The sequence below is a fragment of the Numenius arquata genome, chromosome 8 (genome assembly GCF_964106895.1).
Source record: "Numenius arquata chromosome 8, bNumArq3.hap1.1, whole genome shotgun sequence".
Lineage (NCBI taxonomy): Eukaryota > Metazoa > Chordata > Aves > Charadriiformes > Scolopacidae > Numenius > Numenius arquata.
In genome coordinates, this window is record NC_133583.1 from 49,015,350 (window position 1) to 49,041,465 (window position 26,116).

The 26,116-nt window shown below is 37.2% G+C and overlaps 1 protein-coding gene across 1 annotated transcript in view; it reads right to left on the bottom strand.

Annotated features, from left to right (window-relative positions):
- The window catches only part of AK5 (adenylate kinase 5), a 92,980-nt gene that overhangs the window by 27,572 nt on the left and 39,292 nt on the right, over window positions 1–26,116 (bottom strand). The window contains exons 7-8 of the mRNA XM_074151988.1: window positions 17,410–17,500; window positions 10,780–10,856 (exon numbers count right to left, since the gene is read on the bottom strand). Coding sequence (XP_074008089.1) covers window positions 10,780–10,856; window positions 17,410–17,500 — 168 coding nt within the window. The remainder of the gene's footprint in view (window positions 1–10,779; window positions 10,857–17,409; window positions 17,501–26,116) is intronic.

Here is a 26,116-nt window from a genome sequence, read left to right on the forward strand (position 1 = left end):
GGGCGTTATTTCCATTTTAGCAGAGATATTAGTGACTTGTTGATGTAAACACAGTTATACATGGAAGCAGAACTAGATTTAGGACTTAGATTTCCACTTGCACCTCTTTAGCCTGTAGTATATTTACTTTGAATTCTTAGTCCTCAATGAAGTAATATTAAACGAAATCTCAGATGTTTGCAGATGATGCTTCTACATCTAGTGCCTTTAAAATCAGCTTTAGGTCTCAATTAAATAAAGTGTCTCGCTGATTAAGTATAGTTTAGGGAATCAGAGAGCAGTATGAGATGTCTGTTGAGCATTGTCTGGATATACAATTTGTCTGCTTCAGCACAGTCCAGTCTGTAAAATCTGTGTAGTTTTACAGTTTGACATGTGTTTGCAGCTGGATTTAATAGGCATATACCTAATCACAGAGGATGGTCTTTCAGATTAGATGTATGCAGCCTCTATTTATAAAAATGTGGTTATCGATGACTGGTTTCCTTACATGTATTGCAAAACGTAAAGACCCTGAACAAGTTTTAGCTAGGCAAAGTTAAACATGGGAAGAAATTGGGGCTAGTCAGAGCTCGTCTTTGGAATATGTCTTTTAAATTCCCATTTTCTTCCTGTAAGAGCGAATGTTTGGGTTTTGTGAGATATGCTGGGTTAGCCGCAGGTTTTATGTATGGGCAATGGTCCCTGGGAACAGATTTTATGAGCCATACAGTTGCTTGCCTTTAAATTTGATTTATGATTCAAATAATTTTTTGAGGCTGAGCTGTTTTCTGCAAGCTGACTGTTAAAGTATGCCTCTGGAAAGCAGGGGTGGCTGTGCTCTGACCTCCTCTGGTTCAGAACTAATGAATATGTGTAAATAAAATAATATAAAAGTATGAATATATTTGGATTTCAAGGCTTTTCTTTCCCTGAAACGCATATCTTCTTATACAGTTCATACTGCTTAGCAGAGCGGAGTTATCTGTGTCAATGGGGTGTAATAGGAATTAAGATCAAGAACAGTGCTAATATTATTTGAGGTGATTTTTTTATTGTTTGGAGTGCATGCAACTTGAAAGTGCAAAATAGCATCTACAAAATGCTGATGGATTATTAGATCACTATGATTCCCTTTTACTTTTGGGTTTCTAGCAAAGTCAAGAATCTCTGTACCACTATTCTTTTAAAATAAACCTTATTATCAGTTTTGAAAATAAAACAAATTTCTAGCTATATAGAGCTAGAGATTAACTAATTTTTAACACTTGTAAACCAAGACAGAGTTATCTATCTTTTAAAGATATGCAATGTTTTTTCAGATTTTTCATTCTTGTTCTTTGATAGCATAAAGAAGAGTATCTATCAGTAGTTTAGAGCAGAAAAATAAAAATCTGCTTGCTACAGTGTGGGGAGGTTGGGGTTTTGTTAACTTCTGTAGGTTTTATAAATGACAAAAATACATGTAATTATTACCCATGAAAATGAAAGCAGAATTTATTTAAATTCATATTGATTTCCAGACACTAGAAAACTGGAAAAAAAATCAAAGAGATTAACTTTAAAGGGCAAACCTACCAACCAAGGTACGCAGTAAGAACACCCCTCCCAGCGTGGTAGCAGCATTTTGCACAATCAGAGCAGCCTAAGGGTGTTCTGGTAAACCAAACACTACTTTTGCAGTTTTTATATTGGGTTTAAAAGGCTAAAATAGAGGGGACAGCATTGTATCTAACTTGAAGAAGAACTGGGGCTTGATTTTTAAATATCTTTGTGTTTTGAAGACATTTGAGACATTAAACACCCAAATTACCAGTTGATACTTATTGTCTATTGCTCATTTTAAAATACTTTTGTCACATACAGTATTCAGTTAGTTTTCAGTAGATATATTTTTATTAAAAGTTCTCAGTGCCTACAAAATTCTTCCCAAGAGTTATCACTATTTTTCCTTTCCTTTTTTCTTCTTTTCTGTAAATTGCCATCATTCCCTAAATGATTCTTCTCTATGTGGCCTGTTTATGCTGCTTGGTATAAATTATCCCAGGGGCTTTTTGTTACATCAAGCCACTGCGGCAGAGAAGGGCAGCAGGGGACCTTCCAGTGCATTTGAACTGCGAACTTGGCATTGCTTAGCTCCTTTTCTTAGACTGCTAATGACAATGCTAATGAATGAATCCCTCAAATCATACTCTGTTGGCACCATATGCAGAGTTTCTCTGCCCTGAACTTTTACATTGCTTTCTGAGGGCTAGAAATTCCATGGGTTTGGGTTGTGGGGTTTTTGGTGTTTTGTTTTTTGTTTTTGGTGTGCAGGTTTGTTTTAAACTTTAGATGAAAAAGGCTTTTCTGTAGGCCAGTATCAATTAAATTTCCAAAAAGAAAAAGATACAAATGCTTTGATAAGATTCAGTTGTGGTGGAGCTCAGCAATTGTTCCTCTTGGACGAACTGAATTTTCAAGGTGTTACTTTCCACAGATAACCTAGAAAATATTATGCTGCTACCTCCATGCATCAGCATGGCACCACCCATTTATTTTGTTAACATGACCTCCATTATTTTATGAAGATCAAACTCAATGACAGATGCAGTAACCTGTAAGTACTAACCCATCATTAATTTTAAAGATTTGTTACAGGAATTCAAACTGTCTTTAGGAATATAAACAGCAAAGGAGTCAAGGGGAGAATGTAATTTTCACTTGTAATCTAATTTTTCTAAGGATGTTTAATTTTCCTTAAGATATATGTATTCTCTTATTTCATTCTTTAAAATGAAAGTATTTATCCTCTATTATATATGTCTACATTGGCCGGTATGTTAAAAAATGTCTTTTCTATCGCTTGCTCCCCTTCCGAGCTCTTTCCAACCCCAACCCAGTGTCACACGTTGCAGCACTTACCCAAGTAACTATACACATTACTGTATAGTAATGTGTTTGATATAGAGCTCTGTTCTTTATCTTACCAGTCATAATTTAGCACTGCCAGTGAAAAAAGAGAAATAGGTTGTTTGGTTTCAGGATGGCACCACAAAAATGAGTAGATGCCTTTCCCTTGTGTGGCAGATGAGCTGGTCTTGAGACAGTGAGTAAGGGCTGCCAGCACTGCTATGCCCTGACCACATGTGCCATTTACTAAAAAGACACATGCACAGATACATAATTCATAGACACGTAACACAGAATTGCAGCAGGGGAAAAGAAGGAAGAAATGTAGACCCAGGAAACGTAGCTAATGAGAACAGACCTTTTAAAATATGGAAGTAGAGCATCATCTGAAAAATCTTGGTACAGAGAAAGACAAGAATAGGGTGTTTTAAAAATAAGACAAGCATGTGGCCTCAGATCCTATGATTTGCTGCTATTAAGATAAAAGTTGACAGCTGTGCTCAAATTTTACCTCTCAAAGACCTTCTCTGCTTAACATTTTACTAAGCATATTCTAGGTTTACTAAAACACCTATTTATGTTTTATTAGGTTGTTTTATAACTTTCAATGAGGAACTTTTACAGTATTTATAAAGAACTTATCTGTTAAGAAGGGATTTAACAATGGGAAGAAACAGTCCACAGATCTGACATGCACTAGTGTGAAGGAATTCTAAAACTAGGTCACCTCTCACTCCTTACGACTGATATTTAAGCCTAAATTGCTTAAAGCTGACTGCACAATCACAGGATACATAAGGAGGAAAAAGACACCAAATAGGAACCATATGGCTTCTTGAAAATACATAAAGGATTTTTTTTTTTTTTTTAAATGTTTCCAGTGTACCTGGACAACCCATCCTTATGCTTCAATATAATACAAATAATTTAAAGAGCTGGTTTGTACCCCATATAGTAAAATTGCATCCTTGCAACCACTGTAGTTTAATATGTAAATGTAAAAATCTATAGTATGTACTTTGGCCGTGATTAAGAAATATTAGTATTTTCTATGAAAAGATGTTTCTTCTTCAATGCTTTAAAATACAGGAATTGTTGCTACAAATATTTTTCAAGTAAGGGCTTTGGTAGCTGTCTTCAGGGACGCTGGGTTATGTGAACAGAACCCACCCTGAGTAAGGTGTCTAAATCTAGGAGGCAGGGAGAGGTCGATTTAAAATACACCTTTGCATTTCTTTATCAGCTTTAGGTGCAATGTGAAATGTTCTGATGTGGATCCTATTTGCATCAACTGTGTGGGATGCCTCATATGCCCTAAGGATTAGGCAGGTTCTCTAGGCTGTAAAGGTAGACATGTAAATAGCAGAACTCAAATTTAGCTGCAAAGTGGAAGAGGGGCAAGCTGGTGTGAGGAAAGGAGGTACACTATCCTAGTGATATTGCCTAGAAAAATGAGGGTGAGAGTGTAAATTGTAATGCTTTTTTCTACACACACCTTCTACAAGCCACAGAGAAAAGCCTCCTAAGTTCCAGCAAAAGTATTCAGTGGAGCATAAATGCAGCACATCTTGAAGAATGATGCTGTCACTGTTTAATCTCCAGCAACTCACATGAGCTCACCATCCGTCTAACCGAGTCCTCGTGTCCTGTATTCTCACCAGAGTTGCAGGCAGCAACTTTTGGTTCAAAATCGGAAAAGGAACGGGGATGCAGACTTTGACTAACCTTGGTAGTTCAGTCCCCCCTAATAATCTGTATCATCAGAAAGTAAATCCAAACAATGTATGTGAAAGGAGGAGCAAACAACTGTTTCTGGCATTCAAAAGAAAAAATGCAGATTGAGTCTATGGCAGTTTTTCTTGCCCCTTTCGCCATGGTTTGCATGGGTGGAAGTAGAGCAGTAGGCTTTCTTTCACATGCCTTTACTACAGTGTACAATAGTGATTTTGAAAGAGAAAAATAATTCTTCAATCTTACAAAATGATATAGAAGCCTCAAAACACTTGGCTTGAGCTTATTAAGGAAGCACTTTGTAACAGGCAAACTGTAGTACTTTGTTTCTAGAACTGATTTTTTTTTAAGCATTTAATAGGATAGTTTCCATGGCAACTTGAACAGAACAGATTGTTCATTGACTTCAGTACATTTCTATTAAACATCTTTTCTCTGTAGTTAGGCCTGCCTCTCCAGCTTTTTCATCTCTTTGGATGCTTATGCATTATCTCTTTTTGCAGATATCTTTAAACTAGATTGGACTCCACCTTTCTGTGCTCTTTAACAAAAACAAATGTTGAGGGTACAGAGTTTCACAATCATTCTCTGAGCTTCCTAGAGTCTGTTTTCTTTTCTAGAGTCTGTTTTCTATCACATACTCCCATTTTAATCAGTTTCCCTGTAGAAGCAGAATCTGTTATTCAAATTGATACCACTATATATCAGCAAAAGAGAAATGGACACTGCAGAAATGTTCAGCATTAAAAGCCCAAATGGCTTCTGGATACTCTTGGTAAGAGTAAGTACTAAGACCTGTAATGATTAATGCTGCACAGCATATATAAATGTAACTGGTTTTATACTAGAAGTTCTTTATGTCCTCAAGTAAGAAGGAACATGATTAAGCACATTCTAGATCTGACCCCTTAAATAATTTAATCAATGTTTATCTGATTTTGAAAGGTAGCTTTAGAAGTCCCAATGAAAATTTCTCTAGCTAACACAGACGTGCAGTTTGCTCTTTGTTGTATTGTAACGTCAATCCTTGGAGCGCTGTGTCTAAAGGGTTAAATAAATTGCTTGTACCTTCGAGGTAGAGAAAATGGAGTCAAAACACAGTGACAACTGATTTGAAACATAGTAAACGGAGGAAAATGGTCTTTGGTTTAATACACAGAGCTTTAGGTAAATGAGGCTTTCAATTTGCTGTTGCCCATCAGTTTTAGGAATACTTGTGTTCTACTTCTGCATTGAAAAGACGTTCAGGGCCTTTTCATTATCTCTCCTGAATATGTAAGATTCAAGCTATGATAATCTGTCAGGCCGGAAATGTTGTTATAGTCTTGGTAGCAATGGAGTCTGTTTTGCGTCAGTTCACTTAAAGCTTTCCTCCTGCTCCCCTCAAGCCTAGATCTGTATGTGCTCTGGGTGGGAAATGACAGCAAGCTGTAAGAGGAATTGTCACTACATGGCAACAACTTTTAATCAAAAGCTTGTTTCCTCTTGTTAGAATAAGAGTAAATCTCTTTGAGGGCTTTTTTGTTCCACTTCATCGTGGTTTTGCTTGTTGCTTTTCAAGTGAGCTGTCACATTTTCTAATTATAAAACATTCTGCACTTGCAGCAAAGATTGGGTTATGCAATTTTCTTAATTCAATAGATTGCTTGTCACTGCTGAAAAGAAAACCTTTTATTATCTTTCAGTCTTTTTTACATCTACTTTTCCTAGGTCTTTGACACGCTTGGGGACAAAAAAAAAAAGGCAATTTGCATGTGCCATTGCATAAGTAAATGCAGTCTGACACTGGAAGGACATGGAAATGCCTCAGTTATGAACTGGTAACTTCCTTTGAGGCACAAAAATGCATTTCCATATTTTGTAGATGTGAAATATGTTCCCCTGCAGTTTACCTGAAGTTTACCTGATTTTCACTTTTCCTAAATTTTAAAGTTATCAATTCTATAAGCACTTGTTCAGGAGTATATTTGTTCTACAGTTGTCTGGCTGCATGTCATAACTTTCTCTCTAATTGGTCTAAATATTCCTCAGACTAGTTAAGGTTGTCTCGAAAGCCTTGTTTCACAAGAAAATAATTGGATGCTCTTTTCTTCTGGAACTCTTTGATGGGACTCACTGATGCCAATTTTTCAATACTCCCTTTTGGCCTGAATGGACTTGAAATAAGCCAAATGGTAGGTTTCTAATTAAAAAATTCAGTTCTTAAAACTTGACTGAGCTCTGGAAACAAGTGGCATTATATTGACAGCCTCTCTGGCAAAGTTGAAAAATTGAATGGCAAGTATAAATGAACACAGTGAGCAGTGAAAACCTGTATCACACTTCAGAGCATTCCAGCAGCAAAAGTCAATCCTTATTATACTAAACAGGCACTAGTCACGTCGACAGCAAGCTCTGCATATTGAGAATATTCTATAAAGCACAGGTCTTCCCTCATTAGAAGTTATGCTGTTGCACTCAAATGAGTGGCCCAAAACACATTCCTGATGTCTTAATATGGGTAAAAATTATCAGTTTACTTATCAGTGCTTTTATGTTTTTTCAATCAAGCCATGATTAATGTAATCATTACTCCAGAAAAGTCTATAGAGATCGCTACCGTGTCAAACTTTGGCTGGTTCTTCCACAAGGCATTCTCAATGAGAGGTACTGTCTGCTTTTATTTATACTTTTTGAAGGAATGTATTTTCAGCATTCTGAAAAGCTAGATTATTCCTCCTGTAATACAGGATCTGACAGCGACAGATCTGAGAAAGAACAGATATATAGTTATTAGTGACTTGGAGAAAAAAGTTGTTTTGGTTTGGTTTGTGGGTTTGTTGTTGTTCTTTTTTTTTTTTTTTTAAAAAATAATATGGGTATTTCCCTCCTGGCTTTCAGTGCTGTAGGGTTTAGGGATTAGAAGTGTTCTAGTTCTTGAAGCATTCACGCATAGCTGGTAGAAAACAATCAGCTTGCTTTTAATTTAGTTACATTAATTGAACGTTCATTTATAAAATGTAGAATGCAAAGCTCAAGGTTTTTCTGAGTTATTTTTAATTCAATTTCCCCTGCATACTCCTCCAGAAAAGCCAGATCTTAGGATCTTAGCCTGCGTTAGTGTTGCTCTGCACTGTTTCAGTAACAGGTACCAAGTGTTTCTCTGAGCACGTCGCTGTATTTTGGAGCACTCCTAGATGAGCTGATGACTACATCTATAGTTGGAACCACACCACTCATTCTCCTTGTTCCTGCCTGCCAGTAAGCAAGGTTATTCTGGAAGAAGTAGCATAGATCTGAACAACTCAGAAACTTCTTTGTTGGCTTAGTTTACACTGGAGGTTTTCCTGGCTCATCCCAAGAATGAGAAAATGTGAAGGTATCTGTGTATGTCCATTTCAGTTGTGCCCAGTGATACTCATCCCCAGCTGTGCCTTTGTCTTCAGCACATGTTGCTCTAACCCCCAACTCCTCTTGTTCAGTGACTACCAAGATGTTCTGCTAAAATTCAGCCATTTTTAGCAGCTCAGCTGTGCAAGGTTGCTTAGAAACGAGCCTTCTTATCCCCCACATTCTCATGACAGATTTCCTATGCAATAACATCACTGCATGACACATTTGTATCCAGACACGCGTTCCTTTTCCACTTGAGATTCTCTCAGTAAAGAGTGTTGGTGCTTCATGCAATTCGTAAACAGCATGTGGTAAATCACTGGAGTATTAAATCACTGCCACAGTCAAAATGAGCTGAAGTTTCAAATGTGAGCAGTTCCTCACTCCTGATTTTAGTTATTGATCTTTTCTTCCTGAGGTAATTTCTAATTTTCTTTTTCAGACTGGGTAGCTAGATGGTATTATGACTTTATGGCAATCTCCACTCCCTCCTTTGCTTCTGTATATAATACTTCCTTGCACCATTTGCAAATTTAGATGGTGAGGGCTTTTGGTTGCAATTGCTTTCTCCTTTATGTTTTCTTTATATTTGTACAAGGCATTTCATATGAACTGGGTATAAAAATATTCATTAGTAACAGAAATATTTATATTTTTAAAAAATTCACTAATAAGTATCAAAGGTATCAACTTGCAGTTGAAGAGAGTCATTGTCAGCCACTTCATAATTATATATCTCTCTCTGACTGAAGCATTTTTAGCACTGTTTTTTACTTCATTTCTCCTTCTCTGTTTGATAACAGTATTGTACTGTTGCCAGAATGGCAATGTGTTGGTCTAGCAAAATGATGAGAAAAGTTAAGCTGCCACATCTGGCAGAAAGAATATTTGCTATTGACAAAGACAATAAGGTCCCATCGCAGTCTTCTTGTCTGGTCTCATGTCCGAACCACATTCAACTTCATTCAAAACTAGTCAGTGCTTTTGTGAACTGTGCAACGTGTCATCAGTGAACCATATAGTTTGAAATCATAAATTATTACATGATTTTCATATATTTCTTCCTGTTAATTTTATTTTGTAACTATAAAACCTGTGTTTGTTCTTTGAACAGCATTTCAAACATTATGAACCAAGAGTATAATTTCTTTAGTGTTCATACTCTGCCAAAAGAATGTATTTAGAGTGTTTAGAGTGCAAAATTTAACATTAACATAATCCAAACATGATTTAAATATATATTCCAATTTATAAGCCATAAAGGCCTAAACTCTGCAATAAAGAAGTAGTACAGTCAAGACAAAGATGACAAGAAACTTAAGAATGGGATTTAAAATGGGATTTGGAGACAGAGGCGAGCTGTCTACTTGAAAAACAAGCCAAACTGAAATAAATGAGCCAAAAAGAACAGTAAGAGGATCATAAATTAACAGAAATGAATAAGGCTAGAACGTATAACATGTTGCAGGTGAGGATAAAGCGTTGCATTGAACAGTGTGAAAGAAAACCAATGAACGAATGGATGATACTGAATAAAATTTAAGTTTTGTTGGTCCTGATTTTGTTACTAGCTTTGAAATTTCAGAAGATATCTTTTGCAAATACTGAGGAAAGAGGTGAGAATATTTGCAACTGCATTTAGTTGAATGATAAAAGAAACACAAAATAACATTCTTTGCGAAGCTGTTCACAAATTGAGAGAAGTGTTTGTAGTATTCATGAAGAAAATGCAAGCAGAGTTGTGCAAAAGTGAAAGGCAGAAACCAAAACATACAAAACCACCACCCTTAAGTATGGCGGTGTGATAGGCAGATGGCTTTAGAGCTATTTTTTTTTTAATTGTAAGTAATTCTTTTAATGCGTATTCACACCACAGTAACAATAATAATAATAATTATCCTTAGCACAGTATCCAAGCCACAGGAACCTCCTGTGTTTCAGTTTGTGCCCATTGCCTTTTGTCCTGCGCCGCTGAAGAGCCTGGCTCCACCTTCTTTGCACCCTCCGTTCAGATGTCTGTACACATTGATGAGGTGACACCCCCCCCACCCAAGGTGAACACTCCCAGCTCTTTCAGCCTTTCCTCATAGGAGAGATGGCCCAGCCCCTTAATCATCTTAGTTGCCCTTTGCTGGATGTTCTTAAGTAGCTCCAGATGTTGTATTGGTGAGCCCAGAACTAGACACAGTACTTCAGACGTGGCCTTACCCAGTGCTGAGGTGAAGATTTGAGGGAAAAGATGTATGCAACCTTTTTTGCCCTCTCTAGCCTTCTTTCTTCCTATGTACAAGGAAAACACCACCAAAATTTACTTTTTAGATGTGGATAGAACAGGATCAGTAGAAATGCTGGTTTCAACTCACTGTAAGCATTTGTTGTTGTTTTACTCTTAAAAGCGCTTTTTCAAGGGGAGAATCCTTGATTTGGTTTTAGTTACATTTCACACTTTTTTTACTTTTATGCCTCTTCTTTGAAAAATGTTTTACTCCCTCTTCTTAAATATACAGTAGACTTACAGTGCATTCCAACAATCCTGTTTGCCACTTTTGCCAACATTTTAGAATTTGTGGAGGCAACTCAGCAACATACAGTAATGGACAATATAGGCTCTTAATACCACAATAATACTCACTCTTTTCTCATAACCAGAAAGCAACCTCTATGTATCACAAATTTACTTATATTGCACTTAAAAATACCTTTGGCTTAGGTACCCTTAAAGTTCCACCACCTTGTTCAGACAAATGGTATAGCACAGTATGTACATAAACTAGAAAACTGTCCAGAGAGAGGCCATAAAATTACCTGGTCTTCAAAGTCAAATTCTGTATAAACAGCATCTCCAGAATCCATAATCAGACTGCAATCAAGTTCATTTGGCCCTAAAATAAGAAAGAAAATTAGACTTCAGAAATAGATTGGAAATTTTCACTTTACGTGATGGAACACTATAATATTTCCAGTTGTCTGTACATATGCAAAAACTGTGATCCAAGGAACATTTCACGTGTGCTAGAGTACCCGAGTGAATGGTATTCCACTAGCAAAGCCTTTAAAGCATCCGTAAAAGCTACCACAGACCTTAATTGGGAATGGTTATACTAAATGGTGAATTGTTTCAGTTAGATTGCAAATTTATTCGACAGGGTGTTCTGTGTGTCATGACTTGCAATTGTAAAGTTACCACACGGATTTTGGCTCAGGGAAGAATACAAACAATGTTTAGGAAAGAGAAAGGAAATACTGACTAATTGGTGATTAGCAGATAAGTATCTTGGAGTGATGTTGGTAGGGGAAAAAAGCAGCATGCTTCCAGCAGCCACAGTCCCCGTTCCTATCCCACCACTTCCGAATGTGTCTCTGCCCCTTCTCCCTGTAATCTTCCTGTGGCAGGATCAGCAAGTCGTGCAGCCTTTTGCGCTTGGAATGACAAAATTCACTTGCTGAGAAGCCTTGACCTGGCGGAGTTTCACAGTTTAGCTTCACCTGAACTGCTGAAGGTACACGATAACAGAAACTGGGCTTGGTATTTCAAGAAGTCATGTAGGGGAGTGATCATTGCTAAACCAGAATGGGAGGATAAAACACTAATCGCCTTCCTATATAAACATAGAAAGGGTGTAGCATGGGCATCGTATGCATAGTCTGGTGTTATCATCCCGTTCACATTATCTCACTCCTGGGCAATGAGGAAGGAAACAGTCTCCTGTGCCCTCCAGATGGTGCAGACCTAAACTAAATCCTGCATATATTCAACAGACATTAAAATGTCAATAGGCATGTGACTATAGGAGTATTTTTCACAGAATTATTAAAATGAGAATAAAAATTGTAACCAGACAGTAGCCACAGGTGAATCCAATCACTGTCTTCATGCAGGGAGCAACAGGTAACACCAGGGGAAGTATAAGGTGTGCTTTATTTTGTGCCCTCATGTCCCCAGTCAGACAGGATCACTGATGAAGAAGAGAAAACAACTCCGTCCCTCCTGGGTTACAAGTGTCTCTACCTGGTTTGATGGTCCTGCAAGCACTGGCATTGAGAAGACACAGTTTTAAGAATATTGCTGACCTGGAGTTGTTTTCTCACCATTAGAGATGTTTGTATGGGTGGTTGTCTGTAACAAGCACTATCAATAACAGATTTTGCAGTTCAATTTGCGCCAGATGCATTTATGTATTATCTGCTTTTGTTTGCTTTTAAAGTTTACATAGTAATAATCTATGTAGGTGGTGAATTAAACGTCACTAAGAGAGAGAACAGAGGAGAGGAACTGGATGTCATGATGACTAAAACCATAACTGCTTGGTAGAGATGATGATTCCAGGGTGTCTTAATTTGCAATCCATATTACAATTGCTGCCAAATTCATCTTTGATGCAACTCTTTGGACTACGTAAGAGATACCAGGGAAAGACTTGGGTCTACCATCTGCTGGTGTTTTTGTTCTCCCTCCCCACCCCACAGCGTTCACATATACTTTATCAGATTGCTATAAAAAAAAGAACAGAAAGGGATTATACTATTGCTACCATAGAATGTCTCATGTACATATGCAGCATGTTCTCTGGCATATACACTTTATCCTCTTCTAAAAATACCTGTCTGTAAAAGATATATGCAACCAAACAGATTTACAACTGCTGAGAGAACCTTAATTTTTTGATTTATTTTACACAGCTGACATCTCACTCTCAACATTGTATCATTGTTGATAATATAATTTAACTAAGCTTCATTCGTCACCAGCACTGGCCTACCTTGACACATCAATCACTTTTAAAGGCACTTGTGTGCAAGTATTTGATTAACTGTCACTTAACTACCAAGAGCAGTATGTATCCTTAGCTAGAAACGTTAATATGAAATATGGTGCTGCAAACTTAAATGTAAAGGTCAGGCTGAAAATGAACACTCATGCATAATGTATCTTAAGTGATAAAAGCTAAAATGGTTTTACAATTTTAATGTGGTCAAGCTTCTTAAGGCCTTTTTTCTTGAATGAGGACATCAGTTTCCTTGGGGAAGCATCACTCCTTTCTAGGGTATATTCAAGGAAGGTAAGGAAAATTGAAAAAGTCTTTTCTGTCTTAGTTCAATGAAAACTAACAAAACCCATAACCATCTATCACTGAATAGTATACAGACTTCTCTACCCTTCTCAGATTGCCTAAAGACAAACCTACCAAAAATGAATTGAAGCAAATGTCCCCTCATCTTGTCCTGGGAGTAGACATATAAGAGTATTCCCCTGGTGCAGTATGAATAAGCATGAGTAGTTTGCTATCCTCCAGCTCCCTTTGGTTTTGGAGGGAGCATATTTTGCTCTGTTTGGACTAAATCTTGCTAAAACAGGGCTTCTATGGGAGCACAACAGGCTTGCTAACTAATTGATAGTATGCATGGCAGCAGAAGTGTACCAGACAGACACCTTGCAAGGTCCTGGGAGTCCGTAATCCTGGTGGCAGGCAAAGCTACTGACAAGGCTAAAGCCAAGGGCAGAGTGTTAGAAAGAGTGGGTAATTCAAAACTTAGCGCAGGCTTTCCAAGACTAAGTTTCAGTCAGCAGCATTTCCTGTAAAACTTGTGGCAATGTTCAGCTCTCAAAGGAGAAACACAAAACGTTGGCTTAAGGAAAAAGAGGAGGATCAGTTAAAGCATTTGGAAGCAAAGAAGCCCTGCTGCTTTCAATGAGTCTGCAGGCTGCATATCTCATGCTCTTGACAACAAAACAGCTGATCATAAGGAAGTTTCATTGCCGTTTCTGAGTTGTGTTCTGAGTTTTCTGAGTTCTTGAGAGCTAGGCTATAAAAAAATTAATACTTGTTTACCACTAGGAGGAAAGTCTTAGAGTCTGATTTGTTCTAATTCCTTTTGAAGGGATGCCCCACTCCACCAGATAATCTCAGCTCTTGTTTAACTCAGAGCCTTTGCGTTCTTGTATGAACCTATTGCAAACGATCTGAATAGCTGTATCAATTTCAAAAGGGGAAATTCAACAGCTAAAAAAAAACCTAAAAAATGAAGAAAAGGCATGAAAACTGTACTGTCATGGAAAAGTAGATTGCAAGCACCTGATCTGAAAAGATATTCTTATTACTTGAAATATGCTTCCTCAATTTCAGAGCATGCACACACTTGAGGTAAGGGAAACCTGGTCATTTTTATGTGCCCTGTGTTTTCCTTAGGGGAAAAAAACAGAGTGGATTTTATTAGGTAGAGTACTGCACAATTAAAAAATAAATCAGTTGGAAGTTTTTATTAAATCCCCGTTAACGGAATAATCAGCTCTCCAGGGAGGAGCAGGCTGCTGAAAAAAGAAACAGCAGATCAGCTAGAATGCATTCCCTTTTTTCACTAGGCTTTGTATCTTGACACTGAAGGCATCATTCATCAAGATTTGTCTTGCGAGGAACCCAGGAGGATCCAATGACACAGCACCAAGGGACAAGCTGAATTAATGGGTGGCTGCAGTTGTACAAGGGTGTGCTGACAGGAGCTGCTCCTGCCAGGTCTGACAGTCAGGGAGAATGACTACCCTGCCCCAGGAGGGATGCGGGGCTGTACTCAGTCGCTTCCTTTACCATGAGGCTGTGCTTTTAAATTTTATGCTGTATTTTATGTATTATTTGTTGCTCCTAAGCAGAATTGCACAGGCTTGTTCATGGAAAGCTCAGAAGATATGGCAGTTAAGGGCAAGTGTGTGATTCCATCTGCGGAAATGCAACCCAGGACCATCATGGCCGTAAATGTCTGGTCCTGTAAAGAATTTCAATGCTCTGGGCTTGGAAGTATGCCACTTTCTCTGAAAGTTTTCATGAATGCAAATGTCAAGCATTGCTTTTTCACAGTTCACTAAATTCATTTATACAATGAAACTAAATTGTACTGATCTGTCTAAATTTATCTGCAGTTGATTTAACTTCCCATTACAAGGTAGCTATACCCCATCATGTGAGTTAATTAAGTCTGCTCCTTGGACCGTTTGTGTTTTGGCAAATCAGCGAATGTATTTCCAATCCTTGCTTAAATCCATTACTTATTTCAAATCCTGGTAGCAATTCTATTCAATATGGTTCATTGGCTCAAATATGCCCACACTCATATTTTAACAACTATAGTATTTGCACTGTTCAACACTGACTGTCATAAGAGTAATCTAAGATTATCCTGTGAAACATGTTACTTCTCTTAATAGCATGTTTAAGCACAATAAAATAAAAATGTCTTTTTTATGTTACGGAACATGCTCTGAAGCACCGTCTAATAACTCAATTAATACATGTTGCGTATAAGCACTTGGGCAAGACAAATGCTTAGAAGATAAATTTCAAATGGAATATAAAAGAAATAATTTACTGAAGGATTGATTAGCATTAGAATTATTACATTTTAATGTTGCTCTCAGTAAGCAGCTTCTAATACAAATTTTATTGCAACCTTATACTGTTGAGTTTCATGACAGGTTGTTGCTCTTAGCAACAGTCTTAATATGTCGTAGAAGGCAACAATGAGAAAGTTGTATTTTAATCTAAAAAAATATTCAGTTGTTTTCTTTCAGCATAAATTGTTACACAGTTGATTACAACTGGATTTTATCGGTATAAAATACGAATTAGATCAATGCGGAGGCATGAAAATATTAGAAATAATGTTTTTACATTAACTGCCAGGAATTGAAATATATTGATAAGATTAAAACACAAAAAGTGAGATCAAGGCAATGCCGGAATTGCGACCTCTAGAAATTAAATATCTGGTCTTATAGGACCTCTAGAAATCCTACTTCAAATCTCCTTACTATTATTGGTGCTCAGGTTAGGCACCAATTAAGATGATCATGGCATGGCTTCTGATAAAGCTTAGCTCTCCAATTATTTTGGTGAGAAATTTATTAAGTAGATCAGATTTTCAAGGGACTGACTTGAACTCAGAATCACAACCAATTTGTGCAAATTGTTTAACTTTTGTCAATCTGTTTGGCAGAGTTAGCACCTTCGTGCCACTTCTTTTGTCTTCTTGCTATTCAGTACTTAGCTCATTTAATCAGCAAATCCACAGGTAATTATCAATACAATGATATACAGTGGGAATGTCATTTTAGGTTTGGAATCGATCTCTTGCCTCTAGGAATAAGGCTAAGTACAAAACAGGTAAGCCTGCCACTTAATGGAAAAAGCTAGCAGTCTTTATTCTTGTGTGCATCTTATCTCGAAGCTGCCCACTAGAAAACTGTTTTTTTTAGCTAATGCACTTTTTATCATTCTCAAACCCACTCTCACATCCCCCGGCCTGGATAATTAATCTTTATCTCATTTTGAACATTATCAAAAATAGCCTTATGGGTGGGTTTTGTAGGTTAGCTGGCTTGGAACCTCCTTTCAAGTCTTCAAAATGCGACCTAATCTTTCTGTCTGAACTACTGCTCTTTGCAAATGTCTTGCTAGTAGAAAAAAAGTAATCCCCCCTTTGTCAAAAAGAGATAATAGATGTATCGCTACTACTAGACTTCATTGTGCTTCATCAATTCCTCCTTCCTTGGCAGCCCCCAGATGATTGTTCACGATTACAAATAACTGAAGCTACACTGTCTGCTGATTTATGGCAAGTGAGTTTTCCTTAAAAGAGCAAGATCAGATACATTATTTTCTCTACTATTCATATCTAATAAAGCTAGTAAAATTTACAGAAAAATATTTCACCAAGAATTTTCTTTTTCTTCTTGTTTGTTTCACAAGACACTTTATGACCCCATCTACCTATATAACCCTCATAGTCTACTTGGAAGGCAGCCAGAGATGTCATCTGTAAAAAGAAGTTGTGAAGTTACCAGGAAACCTTTTGCTGTTTCCCTCAAGCAAAATATTTCTGACAGATGTTTTGGACTTTCAGTGCTTTGATTTCTAGCTTCAGTTCTTTTGCAGTCCTTTGTCCCTCAAAGGCTTTTTCTTTGAAGATATTCAAGTGTCAGTAAGCACAAATAATAAATATGTAAATAAATAACCCCCCCAAACACCTGACTTATACTTGCACACAACTTCAGAATTAGTACCAACTATTAGAGAGGAAATATGAACATTAATCTCATTGGACTGGTTTTCTGGTGAACACCGAGGTATCATCTGGAACCAAAACAGATAGCTGACAACTGGAATCAATCAACTTTGAAAGTTTTTGTATTATTGATATAGTTGTTTCGTGGACTATCCGTACTATTTTAAGGTGAGCTTGTAGATAAACAAGATGTTAGGAAAGTTTGTATGAAGTTTCCAAGTGTAAAGAGATTTTTTTTGCCCTTGGTTGTGCAAATATTTGAGGTCGATCAAGACTTTACTACAGTACATATATCAATAATTGAGGAATATGAAAAAGGCATCCCACCAATGTCAAATGCAGTACAAAAAAAGTGGTTCTTCAAATCTTATATTAACTCACCTGCTGCAGCTTCTTTGTTTGCAAATAGTTTATTGTCAACTGCCGAACTTATGTCAAAGAACACTTCTTCTTCATCTCTGTCTGCATCAAACTGTGTTAAAAAAAAAAAAAAAAGTTGGCAATCAGACACTGGTTGCTACTTGGCTGAACATCAACGTGTAACACGACTTCTCACCCCAAGCCTTCCTGATAGGAACCTTTCTGTTTTTCTGTGTGCTGTCCATTGCTTTAGGTATGAATCATTTTAATTTTGACTGAAAACTAAACTAATTTTGTAAACCATTTTGCCTATTTTTAATAGCTTGTCAGGAACAGAAGCTACAGTAAAACTGACTTGCTATCAGAGAAGGAAGTTTCAAAGCAGAACATAAAACTAGTAATGCATATTACTTTTTCAACCATTAATGGATGAAAAAAAGGATGATGTAGAGACCAGATATGTGGTTAGTTTGTCACTTCTTTTCAGGGATTAGCATAACTATTTAATTTGCAAGGAAGAAATTTTCAGCAACTTCTGAATTGTTTGAAACCAATTTTGGTGACGTGTATGTGGGTATGATTTCTTCAAGTAGTTGAGCAAAATTCTTAGGAAAAAGTAAAGTATTTTTGGAAGTCCCCAATTATACAGAAAAGCAAGCTTTCCTTGCTCTCTCACTAGCACAAAGTGTATTGGCTCAGTGATAAATTAATAAAATCAGGAAAGCAAAGCTCCTGTAAAATGGCATACAATTAATTTCTTACCATTTTAAACTTTACTTGTCTACCTTTTGCCTGAATTCTGATACTGATTCTCCGAAGTTTTTTCTCAGCTCTGTCTGACAGGTTCTTTTTACAGCCAGGTGCCATGATTGATAGTGGGTTTCTGTTTTTTCTTATCTTATTTATCAAGCTTCATTATTTTAGATCATCACTTATTGAAGCTTTCTTTGGAAAAAAAATGGACATTTTATTACTGATGCTCTGGATTTTTTATTATTTCTTGAATTGAGGTCAGGTGCACTCTATGGAAAAAGGGAATACTGTAACCTCAAGTTACAGGAGCAAGCAAATAATGGTCACATTAGATGGCTGTCATTTAGTGCATGCCCCCCTGTATAACAGTCATTATTTTCAATCATTCTGTATCTTCAGTGTAATATGGTTTAGGATGCAAAATGAACCCTATGGCAAAAAGCATTACACAGCTATTACAAGGTCATGAACTTCAATGGGCTCTTTCTTCCAAGTCCTAAACTGTTGAGCATCTTTTCAGATGTCTCACCGATACCTGCCTGTCTCATGGTAAAAATAATAGGCAGGGAAAAACCTTGGAGAGAGAAGTTCAAACCCTACTAAGAACTTTGCTGCAGAAGCTAAGATTTATAGAGATGAAGCTGTTTTCCAAATTTCTGTCTCAGAACATAGCATGATACTTAATGAGTTAATTTTAGAGAGATACTGAATTGCTTGTCTAACCCCACCACTGCAAAATTGGTATCACTCTTTTCATTATGCCTTATGATGATTTATGTATTATCTATATTACTTAAGTTGTTCTGTCACTGGTAACAAAATTCGCTTTCTTATGGAATTTTCCACCAGTACCTCAAGGTAAACTCAGAGGCAAATATCAGCCCAAGAATAATTATTTAGAGTGGCGGATGTCAGAAATAGTTCAAAAATAGGGAAAGAACATCAAAGATACAAAGAATGGTTCTACACACTGGGTCTGTGCAAACAAAACAAAATGTGAGCTTGTGGGAGGCCAGAGTACACGAGAGAGAGGCAACCATTGTAGAAAGTTTGCTGCCAACGAGCTTAACTCTCAATACCGGTCCGAGTGCTCAAATCTTAATTGGCATTTTTTAAATCTTTAAGGTCTTAATATTTAGCTTCATGCTTAGCTCTGCCCCAGAGTTCATTTTCATTGTGAATAGGGCTACTATAATTATCAATACATGGAATTTTCTGACTGGTTCTTGAAATAGAGTTTCTGGCTCTGACCCTGAGGACTACTCAGAAGTTCATCCTGTGATGCAGCACAGTTGTCCATCTGTCTGCACAGACATTTATCTGTTCTTGAGTAGTTCTTTTGCCTTTCGGTGCTAATCAAAATTCAAAGCATTATTTTTTGTTTATAGAGCAGAAATTTCTTTGTATTTACCTACTAGAAAGACTACATCTTAACTTGTGTCAAAACTGAGGCCTGTGGAAGAACAGGTCTTAAATTAAGCTGTTTGGCTACTGTTGGGCAGTTTATTACCAAGTGCCAAGAACAGCTTCGGAATTTCCTTATTGATAAGAAAAAAATACTGAGTTCTGTGAATTCTTCTGCACTGGTCTGTCTCCAAGGAAGTGTGAGGATATGCTTTTCTTCTGTCACTTCTCAGCAAAAAACGTATGCGTTTCGTTAGATATGCTAGGAAAGACATATCATATAATATGATGTTTGTGGGTATGTGTACACATAAAAACCAGTAAATTGTAATCAGGTTGTGTCTGATCATTACCGTGTAGGTCACACCACACTTGTAGAGATGGCAGGCTTGCTTTCTCATTAGTAGCATTCCTCTGAATAATCCAGTTTACCATGAAAAACCGTATGATCAATCTCAAAATGTTCTGAAGGTTCCAAGAATTTGAAACATCCACTTCCCCCATTCAGAGAACACCAGCTGTGCTTCAGGACTCTGAAAAATCTGGTCTTTGTAATGAAAGCCTATATTGTCACCCAAAGAAAACCAATTATTTTAAGCCTGCACGTAGACTAAGTTTTCCCCTCACAAAACGAGAACTGTAATACCCTGAGCCACAGGAAGGCAAGGTAGCTTTCATAGAGAAAACATTTTTGAAAGAAACCAAGTAACCGTATGAGTTCTGTACTTCATTGAATTGCTAAACATTTTAAAATTAAATCCTTTGATAATGATTGGAGGCTTGAATAAAACATAAAAGGTACTCAAACAACCCTATTCACAAAGAACAAACAGCAGTAAAACTTGTATTTTTAGCAGAACATGTCTAACTCAATAGGTTGCTTTCCTTACTGAAAACAAATCCCTATTTGCTTCAAAACACAGTTCTCTGCAACTAAATTATCTACTGGTATCTTTACGGATGTCTCAGTTTAATTATAGTCAAGGCCTATGTTTTATAGAAATATAATTTTATTAAACATGCCACTGAAAGCATTTGCAATACACAAGACACATTAACTGTACTGTTATCTGAATTGATACAATCTTTATCGGTGATGCAGGAAGAAGCAAAGTATCTCTTCCCTGTGACTTCAGCGGGGTCTGAGGTCTGAACCCACTCTACAGCGTTTCCTTCAATGAGATGCTAACAGGGTTTTTGTAGTTCACTGTCTCTGTTGTGTTGGAGAAGACCTCAGCAGACAGGAGTCGCATTACTTTAAGAAACTAGCCTAAATCTCAGAGCCAAGAAAGGTCTCACAAACCTTTCTGAAGTACATTTGGGGGTTGTACTTGGTAAGAATCTTGTCAAATCCTTCCCCTGCCCAGCACATACATGCAGAAGCTGTGGGGCAGCAATCTCCACATCACTTCTATGAGTGGTCCTGCCTCCAAGATTTATCTCCCGGTGATGAATGAAAGCACAAGAGGCTTTTTGTACCTTCTCTCTGCTTAGTCAGTTCAATAATGGTGTTTCTGTGGGAGTAAGAGGTAATACAGCATCATTTGGGAGGATGTGAATTTACCACACCCACACACTGTAGTTCATCCCAGTTTCACGTGAACACTGTTGAACTGGACCATTTGATGCTGGCAGAGTGTTATATATAAAAACGACGGAAAATATTTTCTAGATCTTCTGCCTTGTAAATATTTTTTTTAGGGAAAGCAGGTTGTACTTGCTGCTCTCAGAAAACAGTTAGTGTTTCTAAATAAGCACCCAACAAATCCTAACCAATAGAAGGAGCTTCACGGAAAAATTGTCTGAGTTGTTGAACATTGTGAATCTCACTGGTCAATGATGAGAAACGGAGGTTTGGTAATATCACATACTGAGTTAAAGAAAAAAGTGCACAGCTCTTTCCCCACACCTGTTGGGGGGAAGCATCAAGGAAACTGCAGTTAACTAGAATTTTGGGTGAGGCTGAAGTCATTCAGCCTGGCACTGCCTATTACAAACTGATTCACCTCCAATGACACTGTTGGTCCTTGCAGGTGGCTTATCCAAAATGACAGCCCCAAAATGGGGGGACATCATAACCGCCTTTCAAATCGGAGTACAGGAAAACTAGAAAGAAATCTGGTTGCAGCAGACTTGCAGGGAATTCTTGTTTGTGCACTTTGAAATAAAGTTAGAGATAGCAAAAGGATTAAAAAAACCCCAAGCAAATAGGTGTAGTTAAATAGTATTTGTAACAGTGGATGAAAATATCCTCTATTTTCGAGCATGATGGATGTCAATGAAAAGAAAATAAACTGTGTCCAAATTAAAATAACAACATTGGGCTAATTGCTCTATGGCAATATTCCTGTCCACCTAAAAATCAAATAGGACTACAGGAATTGGATGATGAATGCTCTATTTGCTCTCTTTACAGGCAAAGACTCAAACAATAACTGCAATTCATAGATGTCTGAGTCTTTTCTCAGTCATTGAAACATATATTATGTCACTTGAAATGCCTAAAATATTGTACATTAAAGGTACAGATGATCCGATTATCAGACCCACTTGCTGCAAGCAAGATGGTATTCATACGTGCTCTTTTGACCTCCTGGTCGTGCCTCGGTTAATTGTCACTGGTCTTCAAGAGCAGGAGTGAGTACAGAGTGCGAAGCCTCTGACCGCTGCAGTCAGTGCTGGTCAGGAAATAAACCAGAGTTGCTTTGAGTTGTCTTTTAAGTCACATCCTCAGCTATGGACCTTTCTGTGGTGTTTGACTGGTCTTTGGCTGTGGAAAATAAGCCATCAGACCTCTAGACATATAAATAGTTGGGTTTTTTTTCTCAGACAAAGCAACTTCTGAAGGGAGATTTATAGTGAACAATTAAGTGAACAGGAGTTGGGTTGTGCTGCTTAGTCAGAGGGTCTAATTATATGTGTGAACAGGAATGCTGTACCTAAGACAAGTGACAACATAACATTGTGGTGTTTGGTGCAGGGGTGATAGCTCCTGAATGCTTAGTGCAGTCCCAGTATCCATAGCTGATACACTGGAGGGATTTCCAAATTGGTTATGAGAATGATTACTTGATTACCATGTGTAACAAAGGAAGAATTAGGGCTGAGATCAGAGAAGGCTGAAAAATCAATCTGTTTCCTGTACCTTTCCACGGGTAAGAGAAATTTTAGATGTTACTACATCCAGCAGACAAAATTGTAAGATACAAGGATGAAGACCAAGTGAGAATTGAAGGAAGTAGCACCATTTATTCTGATGCCAGATTCTTTACTGCTTAATTAATCATAATTGGCAATGGATTCCCCACTTAAAGATTGTTCCTAAAAAGAAAAGTAGTAATACATTCATATTCAAAGAGGAACGAATTCAGGAAAGTCTGCAGTCTAAAAAATGCTCTACATAGCCATAGCTGTCACTGCTGGCTTTATAATCCATTAACCAGCTATACATGGAAGTGAAACACAATCATTGTTTAGGAAGCGGACAAATCATCCATGCATTATCACCTGCAACAGAGGAATAATTTCTTTTTAAATAAAAGAAAAAGGAGGGTAAGCCACAAAAAGAGAGGACATGGCTTCTTGCATCACAGTTACCCTATGTTTTTAAAAGATACCTAGCTTAGAAGTCAGATTGTACCACTGCCCTTGAAGTACTAGTATATTTTGGTTGAAAAACTGACAATCCTTTAGCTAGTAACATAAAGAGATTCAAAAGATTGAGCAAGTTATAATGATTTTCAGGTGGCAGTGGCTACAACTGTGACAAGAACTCCTCGCTATTTTTATTCAGACTAGATTAGGCAGGGGTTTGTTCCTGAAGAAGTGAAAACAAATAAAGATTAGTTTTATTTTACCCTGTCGGGTTCTCACACCTTGGTAATACCAAAAGGTGAAATGAGAGACACACACGAGTGTATAGGTGCTGCTTTATGATCTTCAGACACCCACACAGAAATCCCTTTATTGTTGCCGTTCCATCCCTAGTTTGCTTTTCATAATAATTACAAGCTAATTGACTTGTGCAGTTACTTCTAGAGAACTGTAGAAAAAGCAAATGAAAAAAAAAAAATCAGCAAATGGGAAAACAGTGAAGAAATATGTGAGGAAAAATATATAAGGTAGAATAATAACCATTGGGAAGGGTAGACAGGAAAAAAGAGCTGAAGCCTTGTATAGGAAAAGTAATAAGCAGAGGAACTGCTGAATGAAGCTGGAATGTGCAGACTGGGACCTCAGGGAACATTTCCCTATTATAAAGTACTTTTAATGATATCACAAACAAAAAACCTTCAACAAGCCACTAAATGTGGGGAAGGGGACATAGGGGAAAGATATTTAAGATATTTCTCTATAATCCGTTCTCTAGTTTTAGTATTTTCTATTTTTTATATCTAATACTCCAACATCTCAGATTAACTTTTTATATGATATTGTATCATGTAGAGAAGAAAAACTACAACTGAAATTACATTAGAGCTCACCAATGATTTATAAAAAATTATGCAATTAGAAGAGGTCATAAATTGGTATCAGATAGAAATTTAGAAAAGAAACTGAATTGGAGATTTTAGCACCATTATTAAAATCCTAAGGAATACTCTGGGTTATCTAAAATAAACCACTTAACACCTTTTTTTTTTTACCACAGGAGTTCCACAGAGGATTCGTAAATCATAGCAGAATCCTCATACTTCTACTATTAGAGTTTCTCAAGTTCCACTTGTCATCCGAGTGTCTATTGCTATAGGTGCTACTTGTAAACAAGTATGAGGGTGAATGTTCACCAGTCCTGAGTGGAGCTGACAGTTCTGTAGGGGCTGCTGCTCGCTTTTGTATATCCCAAACTCCTTCACCCAAAATAGGTGCAATTTGAAGCCACTAACTACATTATTTTTGAGCACATTAGGTGCATAGACAGAATCTAGTATGGCAAGAAAAAATTAAAATTAAACCACCAAATTCAAATAACACCTTCAGGTAACATCAATGAGAACTGAAATGACCCTCAAAAAGAGTAAATACACCGTTATAATGGAAACTATCAGCTAATGTAACTGCCACAAATGTGAAAATACAAATATGCCCACCCATGCATGCAGACAGATCAAACTTGCTCTGCTCCTCTAGAAACAAAGAGATGGACCCCGAATAGATTTTTGGATTTTGTTATAGCTGACATGAAATGCAAAAATTATGTCAGACTTTGGCCTGTTTCCACATTAGTACATAAGAGGATATCTTAGGACACTTGGAGTTCAACTGCTAATCAATTCCCTTTTCTGTTAATTTGGCATTACATAAACAATGTAATTACTACAAAAGAGAGGCTTTGGGGTTTTTTTTGTTCTTAAAGTGATTTTCTGTTATTTCTTGCTGAACTCAAGAACTTAGCGCCATGGCACACAAGTGTGGAGATGTTCTGACAATTTAATTCCCTTCAGACTAAAACCCTGTTAAGCCAGCATCCATACTTGTAATATGGAACAGTATGACACCAAGTAAATGGTATGTCTTATCTGAAGAAACAATTAACAGTAAGCAGAAGTAATAGCCTGTCTTTGTAGGTTTATGTGGAGTAATACCTTTTGATAAGCAGAAAGAGGAAGAAGTCCTACCTTTACACTGTGATCATGTTGAGCAACACCCTGGCTTACATCAGTTTTCAGCTGCTAAAAACGAGCGCCTCAGGCAATGTGGTGGCGAGGGTTGATGGGAAAGACACCATGCAATTATGGGCCCTTGTAGAGCAGAAAATGGGCAAATTGGAGGAGAACTAGATTTGATTGGGGGTAAGGGGAGAATTCAATAGTTTGGTGGCGTGGTAGCTAGAAAATTAATGAACTGGGGGGAAAGCAATTACTTGCTTGGTAGGAAGGTTTAGAAGCAGAGAGTGGTGCCACAGAGTGGTTTTGGAACATACATGCTTTTTGTAACACTTAGATGCAAAGCCTTTCTGTCTGAGCAGATATTTAAGAGCACTGGCTGGTTAATTTTTTTCCCACTAAGGATATTCATCTGGATGGCTGGTGACTGTCATGTGGAAAGCAAATATATTGCTGTTTTATTTCTGAAATAATTTTTGCATCATGTTTTCCATTTCCTCAGAGGGGCTCTGAGCCTCCAGTAGGCATTATGCTCCACTATATTTGTATCTCTTCAACTTTTTAAAGCTGAAGTCAGTTTAACATAGTCAGTAATAAACAATTCAAAATGTTCCAGCCATTTCTCTACACTACTATGGCCCCTACAATAAATATTCTCTTTCTCTCTGAAGTTGTCATCAGCAATCAGAACTGAATTAGGCAGCATATACCTTAGTTCACACAGTATTTAAGTGACATGATTTCTCTGTGTTTTTTCTGGGTTATCTGACTTGTTGACTTCTAGAAGTAACTTTTCAAGCTATAAATACAGCCAGCATCTCAACATATAAACTCCCTATACACATTCACTGTGGAAATGATTGAAAACTTGTACCTTGACATGTATTACATCTATCCAGTAGCTTCTAAAACAGTCAACTATATTAATTATTTTTGAAGATTAATTAAAAACAAAGAGATGCTTT